Source organism: Branchiostoma floridae, chromosome 18 (assembly GCF_000003815.2).
Source record: "Branchiostoma floridae strain S238N-H82 chromosome 18, Bfl_VNyyK, whole genome shotgun sequence".
In the NCBI taxonomy this organism is placed as follows: domain Eukaryota; kingdom Metazoa; phylum Chordata; class Leptocardii; order Amphioxiformes; family Branchiostomatidae; genus Branchiostoma; species Branchiostoma floridae.
The window spans coordinates 17533930-17544060 of record NC_049996.1 but is presented as its reverse complement, the minus strand read 5'-3'; the positions used below and the strand labels follow the sequence as shown (position 1 = coordinate 17544060).

The window sequence follows — 10131 nt, the reverse complement described above, 5'->3', positions numbered from 1 at the left end:
AATGCCCCTGCTATCCCAAAACTAGACGCTAGGGGGCCCAAACTAATGTCAATTTTTCCTGAACACAAGAGCTATCTAATACTGAAAAATCGTGACCATAGCATGTTCAGAACACGAGATAGCAAAACCGGAAGTTGCGCTGCAGTACCAAGGGGAGCCGCTAGGTGGCCCAAAATCTAATCATTTCCAGCTTTCATCACACCCTACCAACACACCAAGTATGAAACCAATCCATCCAACCGTTCTTGAGTTATCTTGTTTACACACACACACACACACACAGACAGACAGACAGACAAACGCTGGGTAAAATATAACCTCCATGACATTTCATGGAGGTAACAAGGCTCTAAGAGCCTATCAAGCGTTTTGGGTTCCTGTATTTGACTGTAATGACGGATAGTTTCTATCCCTCAGGTGCCTCTGCATGTGACAATGGCGCCCTGTTCCTCACGGCTACTCGCTGTAACGGTAGAGACGACTGTGGGGACAACAGTGACGAGAGGAACTGCAGTGAGTTCTGCACACACGATATTTCCTGACAACCATTCAAATTGTGCAGAGCACTAGAGTATTCACCAGGAAGGGTAAAGTGGCCTCTAAAAACACAAGGTTCCCTCAGAATATTTAGGAGCTAAACATAAAACCGCCTGTTGCTTGCAATAACCTTTTCCATCTCATGTGTCTATTAAGCTATAGGTTGGCACTTAGTTTAGCTGTCTCATGTGTAGGCTTATTGTTGGGTGTTCAAGTTAACAACTGTTCACAACAATCAACCACTATGATCAGACTTCCTGTGCCTGCTGGTAAGAATGTACAGTCCTTTCGTGCGCAGCGTTTACGATGTAACGTTTTATGTCCGCAGACTGTTACTATCTACATGACAGAGGGGCGAGCTACAGGGGCCTTGCAAACCGGAGCGACTCGTGTCAGTTCTGGACATATCAGTACCCCCACCCCCATAACCACACTCCCCAGGCCTACCCACGGGCAGGGCTGGAGCAGAACTACTGCCGGAACCCGGACGGGAAGGACAGGCCGTGGTGCTACACTAAAAACCCGCTCATCAGGTGGATGTACTGCGAGGAGGTCTTCGCCTGTGACGGTAACTTCAACTTTTTTTATCTTCAAAGAAGGTGCTCCTACAAACTCAAGCTCGTAGACTTACAGTCCATCCCCTTGTTTTAGCTCCATGATAGACGGAGGTATGCTTTTTTGTCCGTCTCTGTGTTTGTGTGTTTGTTTACATGGTTGTGTATCCGGATATTTGTGCTCAGCATTACTGAAGAGCCACTGGACTGTGATGATATTTCTTAAGTGGGTAAATGAAGGTCAAAATCAATTATAGAATGACCTTGAAATTGCAGCAGAACTTCCGGTTTTGTATCTTCTGTCCTGACGTGGTTTTCTGTTCTCAGCTCCACCGACGCGATGCTTCTACGCAGCGGATAGGGGGAGGAGCTATGCGGGACAGATTAACAGGTGAGCGGGGAGGAGCTATGCGGGACAGATTAACAGGTGAGCGGATAGGGGGAGGAGCTATGCGGGACAGATTAACAGGTGAGCGGATAGGGGGAGGAGCTATGCGGGACAGATTAACAGGTGAGCGGATAGGGGGAGGAGCTATGCGGGACAGATTAACAGGTGAGCGGATAGGGGGAGGAGCTATGCGGGATAGATTAACAGGTGAGCGGATAGGGGGAGGAGCTATGCGGGACAGATTAACAGGTGAGCGGATAGGGGGAGGAGCTATGCGGGACAGATTAACAGGTGAGCGGATAGGGGGAGGAGCTATGCGGGACAGATTAACAGGTGAGCGGGGAGGAGCTATGCGGGACAGATTAACAGGTGAGCGGATAGGGGGAGGAGCTATGCGGGACAGATTAACAGGTGAGCGGATAGGGGGAGGAGCTATGCGGGACAGATTAACAGGTGAGCGGATAGGGGGAGGAGCTATGCGGGACAGATTAACAGGTGAGCGGATAGGGGGAGGAGCTATGCGGGATAGATTAACAGGTGAGCGGATAGGGGGAGGAGCTATGCGGGACAGATTAACAGGTGAGCGGATAGTGGGAGGAGCTATGAGGAACAGATTAACAGGTGAGCGGGGGAGGAGTAATGCAAGACAGGGGGAGGAGTTATGCCTCCCAGTCCCCCCACAGCCATCCCCACACACCACAGGCTCATCCTGATGCAGGCCTGGAGGAGAACTTCTGCCGTAACCCTGACAACAAGGAGCGGCCCTGGTGCTACACCACGGACGGCACGCAAAGTTGGGACTACTGCAACGTGATGGAATGTGCTGGTTAGTAAATCCAAAGTTATGATTTATTCTCGGCACCCAAACTTTATTTACAGATAGTAAAAAATTCATCGTGAATGCCCAAACTTCGTGATCCCGAAAAAAAGGGTCAAACGTCTATCGTCGAAGGATCCTAGCCTGGTAGCCTAACCTATTATAGTCGCCTAGTCTCTTCTTACTCTATATTTGTAAGAAGAAGAAAGACTCATTAGCTTTAAAAGGTTTGTATACCAGACTAGAAAGACTGTAGAAGAGCTTGTTCCTCATGGTAGGTTTACCTCATGATGAACTCGGTTATAAGTTGTATCAAACCCAGTGGTGTAGAAAGATGTAACTGCATTATCATCATCAAGTTTCAACACCGTATAGAAGAATTGACTCTACTATTGAGCGAAAGACTTGTACCTTAAGTTTGTTATCTATACTAGAGCGCCAGATATTATTTAGTTTGTTACATAAATTCAAGGCCATGGTTTTCCCAATGCTATAATCATTTTCAAAGTTTATAATGTAGGACCCAAGATATTTGAAGACCTCTACTTGTTTTATTATTTTTATTTTATTCGCATTCATTTTTTGAGCATGGGACAAGAAGCTCACAATGAGCTTATGGTGGTCTTCTGCTCTGTATATTACATACAATGACAGTCAAAAGTAACAAAATTGTTTTATGCAAGTTCCAGAGAGAGATTTGAGCCCTGTTTGTAATACTTGTACTTGTGAATTCAGTCTTCATTACAATAAAGTCCCACTTGTGCCGCTGCTTTCTCGAAAGACTGAAAAAGATCTTCAGCATCCTCTTGACTAGGTGTGTTAACAGTGCTAGACCGTCTGCAAAGTCTAGATCTGTAAGATTTATAGCAAAGTGTCGACTACTTCTTCTAGGTTGGATTTCAGGTACCCTTTTCCTGCATACTATCCAATGAGAGGCGCAGAGCATAGTGTAGTTCCGCAAGGAACTATCCTGGAACCATTACTCCTCCTCTTGTACATAAACGACTTGCCAGACCAGCTCGATTCAAGTGTGAGGTTATTCGCCGATGATTATCTTTGATATATATATAGTCGCAGAGCATAGTCTAGTATTATGATGAAGAGAAAATGTGCCAACGTGTCCCCCTGGAGGACGCCAGCTGTAGCTGTAATACCCCCTTCACATTATATACGATCTTCGGACGTTCTTCGCGATCGCAGGAAGGTCGGCTGATTTTAAGATCTTAAGATGGTCTTGCGTATTTTTCGCCTCAAAACTGTCCCCCTCACATATACGCGAGGCTCGTGAGATCGACGGTCAATAAATCTATGATAATAAACCTCCCATGACCTCTTGCACGCGGACAAGGTAACACAAAACGTTCCTCAAAAAAGGCAAGAGATCAATAAATGTTGCTTATTTTGTTGTCGGAATCTTTTTAACCAATGAATGGATGCGCGGGCATAATAGAAATGACGCAAGAAAAGAAAGTGTGTCACAAAGCCAGCCTACATACTGCCACAGGGGCCACAATGTTAGAATTACCCTCACATTCCCAGAAACTCAATATTTGTAAACAAACGGAAGTCGGGCGAACGTCGCCCGAACGTTGCCCAACTGACGGGCGTTCGCCATCCGATTTGCGCTCGATGATTAATAACTATGTCTTTGCTCGCCTATCGGTCTTCAATCGTTGGATTGACGCAAGACTATTGACCGATACCCTTGCAAGGTACACACGATTTGTACGCACAATCTGCGACTCGGTAACGAGCTGTGCGATTTTGGAGATTTCCTTCGACTAGTCGCATATGTTAAGAACATGTTTCGCTGCACCGCGACCGTCGTAAGACTCCTGAAAACTGCCGGCGATCCGTAAAAATCGCAAGATGATCGTGAGAACACCGTACGTCTTACTCACGAAAATGTCATTCAGAGTTCGTAAACTAGTCTTCCGATCGAATCGCGCCTATTGTGAAGGGGGTATAACTGCAGCTGAAACTGCAAAGCATGCGTCACAGCAATCATCTGAAACGTAAGGTTAAAAAACAGTCAAGTTTGTCTGCTGCAAGGACAGCCATTTATTCGTTGTTATCTCATCCTTTTTCTCCAGATCCTCTGTCACTGGACTTTACCGGCCAGGACTGCAAAGGAGCCTACACCTGTGGTAACCTACCTTTCGGCGTACGGAGACTGTGTTATTGTGACAACGACTGCCGCTTTTTTGGTGATTGCTGTGTAGACTTCGAGTAAGAAGTCGATCTTTACTTTCGTGAATAAATAACGCTCGGCTAGTGGTCGGCCTGGATGACCAGTACGCATCTCTTTTTGCATACATCATGTTATAACAATGGAGCATGTCAGAGGTGTTGGTTCCCATGGTGATAGATCCTACTATGACTGGTTCCCATGGTAACAGAGAATCCTGACCTCGTACTGATATCCCTTTGCAAATCATATGATGACTAACTTTACAGAATTGTAGTTTGCCGTAACTAGAGTGACTTACTGTGACTTTATTACATCCACTACAGAGAAGACAGCCTTGCTGCAGCGCCCCCTGACTACCACCACCTGAAGTGGAGCTGTGTGCTTTCTGATAGAAGTTCCTATTGGATGGTGGCTGACTGCCCTGACGGCTGGACGGATGACGTCACAAGGGATCAGTGCGTGAAACAGGTGGATCCCTTCAACCCAGGTGATCTGGTTTACCGGATGCCCGTGGTAGACACTTCAACTCGTGTTAGGTCTGGATTAGGGCCTGGATTAGTGGATGGAGTCCCCTACAGAAACATATTCTGTGCAATGTGTAACAAAGTGTCTTTAACAAACGTAACCTTTGGGGAGCCCCAATTGGGGTGTTCAGGACTGATTAATCTGTCTTCACACACCCCTAAAGGTTCACAAGCGTACATCAATGTCACTGATAGTAAGAAAGATTGCATTGGAATGAACAAGATAGTGTTCTCCTCAAGCGAGTCATATGCTAGACCTTGTTTCCAGGCTGATGTTTCCCACGAGAGTTGTAATGTTACTGCCTGTAGGTCCTATAGTTATGCAATAGGCATTGGACATACCATTTACAAAAATGTCCACTGTGCTGTTTGTGAAGGAATCTCTCTTACGGCAACCACACATTTAAGGTGTGGTAATACTAAGGTTAGCGATAGTACTTTGGGAGGTTGCAAAACAGACTGTGTTGAAAGATTCTCACTAACTAATCTGTTCAACTTTAACGCCGATGAGGGTGGTGGAAATCAATGCACCGCCGACACTTTTTACGATCCCTTCACAGACACATGCCGGCTCCTCTCGTCCTCCCGTAGAGCTCACGGCTCATCAAACAAAACTATTCCCGCACAAAACTGCAGCGACCCCGCTTTGACGTTCACAGCGGAAGAGTTCCGTGTCCTTCCCAATGGCAGTGTCCACCTGTTGAGTTCTAACGTGTCCTGCCCAGCTGAGCAGGTGGCCATTCTGAACACAACAGCATCGATCTGCGGGGAGTGCATACTGCAGCACTTCTCGAACAACACACAGCCAACCAACATTCGGGACCCATACCAGGGCTGGTTAACCCTGGGTCTTGTGATAGTGTCTGCAGTAGCAGTGATTCTTTTCGCGGTCTACTCTGTTCGGTCTGGCCAGTGGGAAAAAGTCGCGGAAAAGCTGAAGGTACAGATGATGGCATGCGTGGCATTTGCTGAAGCCATGTTTGTGGTTCGTGTGTGGGTCCCTCTCGGAGTGGGCTGTGCAGTGTTCGCCATACTTCTGCACTACCTCCTGCTGACCATCTTCACATCCATGAACGCGCTTGCTATTGATCTCTTTCTTACGTTTGGTGACGGTTTAGAAAGAGTGAAACTGCACCAGTACCGCTTGTATACCTGTCTGATGCCGGTGCCTGTAGTAGTACTGACAGTGATCGTGGAGTTCGGCAGTTCTGTCAGGGTGGGGTACGGAGAGAACTGTTGGATCGGCAATCCGACTGCCAGTCTGGTGGCTTTCGGAGTTCCTGTCCTCTGTGCCTTTCTGGTTAATGGCGTCTTGGTCACTTTTGTCTTGCTGGCCATACGGAAGTCGTTTAAGATAGCCGACGCTGCACTGACGCGCTCAAACAGTACCAAGGCCTGGGTCTACGTGCGTGTCTCCTGTCTGATGGGGTTCACCTGGCTTCTCGGCTTCGTCTATCCTTACGTCAACAGCCCAGCTGTCGAGTACTTCTTCATCGTGCTGAACGCTTCTCAGGGCCTTCTACTGGCCCTGATAATGACAATAACGTCAAAGATGGTTAAGGAATGGAGGTCTGCGATCGGAGCACGCTTGAGTCTGGCCGAACCAGATCAGGACAGCGGTCGAACCACCACCACTGGTACCAACCGGGCAACCATCGGAGGGAGAACTGGGATGGCGGCATCTGGAACCGACTCAGCCACAGACGTAGCCATGACAACTCCCACTGATGTCGAGGAGAACAGGACGCGACTTCAGCCAGGGAAAGGACGAACCTCCACAGCCAGGGCCCGGCGGGTCATCGGAGGTCGAACCGTCTCCGCTGGCAGTAAGAGCATCGGGGGTGAATCTCAGGTAAAGGCAGGTGGAACCGGCTTTGCGGAGGAGATCCCCATGAAAACTTTAGCTGCTGTGCACGTCGATGAGAACACCGCAGGTGAGACAGAGGTAAAGGAAGATGGAACCGGCTCTACTGAGGAAATCCCCATGGCAACTGTTGCAGTTGTAAGGGAGAACAATGCACGCGCTCATTGCGATGAGCCTCAACAGGACAAACCTGGAGGAACCGCATCTGCAAGCAGCCAGCAGACCGCCGCAAGTGAAGCTGGGACAGTGGTAGGTGGAGCCGACCCTACTGCAGACATACGGTCTGCCACCGATGTGGAGGAGACCACGGCATGCTCTTCTCTTCCTGAAGCTCACCAGAACAACGGAGGAACCGCCACTGTTACCAACCAGCAAACTACCGCAGGTGAAGCTAAGGCAAAGGCAGGTGCAGTCGAGTCTGCTGCAGTCAAACCCATGGAAAATGTCGCCGATGTGGAGGAGACCAGGGCACACCCTCCTCTGGCTGAAGCTCATCAGAACAATGGACGAACCGCAACTGTCAACAACCAGCAAAGGAAAATGATGAAGCAGCCGGTAGAGCCGTTTCCATGACAACCTTGGCTTATGTGGAGGAGAACTAATCTCCACGTTGATCTACCGGTGGGAAGACAGTATCCTGCTGGACACTGTTTTGGCCCTTTGATCTGCTTGGAGATTAGAGAAGACCAAGGCTAAAGGGAGTCGTTCTGCGAGCGTTACAGAATAAACACACGCTGGCACAAACACAAACTCACAGATAGACAGACACTCTAACACATACATACACAGACGAGCCCAAACAATGCCCCCCTCCCTTGATCCCGCGGTTGTTGCATGACCAATTCCTATGACTCTCTTTGATCTGACGGTTGTCTCGAAGAACATACCGATACCTTTAGCCTCCCCTTGCCTTTAGCTTTCCCTACATACAGACAGCAGCCAGTACTATTAGCTAAACTTTCAGTGACTCAGTGACTTGTGAATGCCATTCACTGCCATTTTAGTGTTGGATATGTCACGCTATTATTTATTTTTCCCCTCTCTCTGTCCGTATTTCAGTGACGTGAGTTGTTGTGATTCGGAATCTTTGTAGATTGCTTTGCATGCTAGACATATATAGAAATATTTGGATACAACACGGAATATTTGGATGCAGCCAAATAAACCCCTTAGGGACTATTCGTGAGCAGCAAGGTGCAAATTGTGAAATGATTGAGACAAGTAAGTCCAAGTGCTTTTGTATATGGATATCATACTCTATGGAGCTAGGTTCTTGATGGTTTTTAACATTAAGAGAAGCATTAGTCGTGCTGCGAACGTTCCAGAGGGAACACACTGGCAAAGACACAAACTCACAGACAGACAGACACGCACAAACATACATGCACAGACGAGCTCCCTCCCTGCCATGAGAGTGAGAGAAGCATTAGTATGTATGTGTATGTATGTATCATATAGTCAGAGTAAAGAGAAAACACTGTCATTTTTGTACAAGCACGTAAGGTAAAGGGTGTATTTGTGTAGTCGGAGATGTCGTCATGAAGCTGTACATGTAAATGTTACAAAAACATGCACCTTATATAAACAAGATATTGGGTTTGAAAGAAACAAAGTAACAAAGTAATAGTTTACTATTATGATCATTGATACAAACCTGTGAATTTTTTTTAAAACATTTAAAAATCTGCTGATTATAAACTAAAGTGCCAGCATCTATTAATGGCAACTGTAGAAATGCCCATGAAAACTGTCTTGATGCAGCAAACCTGTTGTATGTAACCTTTATGCCAATATTAGTCTATGGAGGAAATGTGAGTAAAATTGTCATGGTATTTGGCAACCAGACAGAACATATGAAAAAAATGTTGACATTTCCAATTTTGAAAGAATGCAATCATATGGTGATTTACTCTATACAAATGACTGTGAATAGTGTGGTACAGTGGTATCAATATAATATAATGTAATATGTTTATAATGTATATAACGTAACAGGAATTCAATACAATCAAGAACGCCTTTCTTATTGGAAGTTTGAGTGTTAAATGTAATTTAACATGCATGTTCTTGTTCTCTATGGTGAGCCAAATGGCCATCCACTATAGAAAATAATATCGCAATTCGTAGGAAGAGTATAATTCAGCAACGTTGTGCAAGAGTTAATCTATTTATTTATTTATTAACATTCTCCAAAATACAATGGAAGGTATGGCGGAACAGGTGTTTCCTGTTAAGGACATTGCTTCTTATTGGAAAAAAAAACTTCTTCGTGAAGAATAAACTGGCGATGCATGATGCCACATTGGTTTGACGTTCTTGTATTTCTAGTGTACCTTAAGTGAGACAGAAGTATAGGCATTCAGACCGCATCCTAACGTGCTAGCATCGCAGGCACACACAGATCGACTTCTCACACATGAAAAACTATGTTGGCACAAACACGGGGACTTGTAGGCCCACCAATGCAGTTTCGTAGAAAACATATAAGTCAAAGGCTGTCAAAAGTCTCCTACCTGGGGTTTAGTCAGTGGAAAACTCACATTGGCAGCGAAGTCCGACTTCTACCGTCTTCGTCTGGAAAGTGTCTATCATATTCATATTCATTCAAAGGTCAACACCGCAGCAGAACGAACTCGAGTGACTTTTGACCTCTCTAGGGAGGACATGGAAACGCATCTTTTAGACTGTCCAGGGCACCCCAAACATCACTAAAGCCTAGTTTTTTCACAAAATGAAATAGCCAAAAACCTTACCTGTAATTTCCAGCTCAAAAATGCCAACATTTCCCAAGGAAGGGGCTTCTTTCAACAAACCAAGTTCTGGCATAGAATTCCACCCAATACGCAAGCCTAACTGTAGACACTGGTACGTAGAAGGACTTGCAGACCACTTCGGAAAGGTGTTCACTTTGCAAAAAGATTTTATTCATACAAACATACCGAATATACAGTCTTCATGAGGCCACAGCAAGATAGTTGTACAGATGACGTCAGTATCGATTTACGCCTGGTTTAAACAAGGAGCCTTGATAAAAGCTTAAAAGAGAAAGAGAAAAAAGGACAATAACTTTGTCTCTCTCCGGCAATGGTCAACATACCGAAAGTTATAGTTTTTTTATATATGAGTTCTATGATAAAATATCAAATATGCCGTCAGTAGGCACATGGTTGAGTCTCAGTTCAATGCGATGTCATCCTTAGAATTTAACGCCAATTCACCTTTATCCGTTGGGTAACCTATATCCGTTGCTTTAAAA

At 45.9% G+C, this 10131-nt stretch overlaps 1 protein-coding gene across 1 annotated transcript in view; it reads right to left on the bottom strand.

Moving 5' to 3' along the window:
- Nucleotides 1–9875: 9875 nt before the first annotated feature.
- The window catches only part of LOC118405524 (FK506-binding protein 2-like), a 12366-nt gene continuing 12110 nt past the window's right edge, over nt 9876–10131 (bottom strand). The window contains exon 5 of the mRNA XM_035805027.1: nt 9876–9910. Coding sequence (XP_035660920.1) covers nt 9876–9910 — 35 coding nt within the window. The remainder of the gene's footprint in view (nt 9911–10131) is intronic.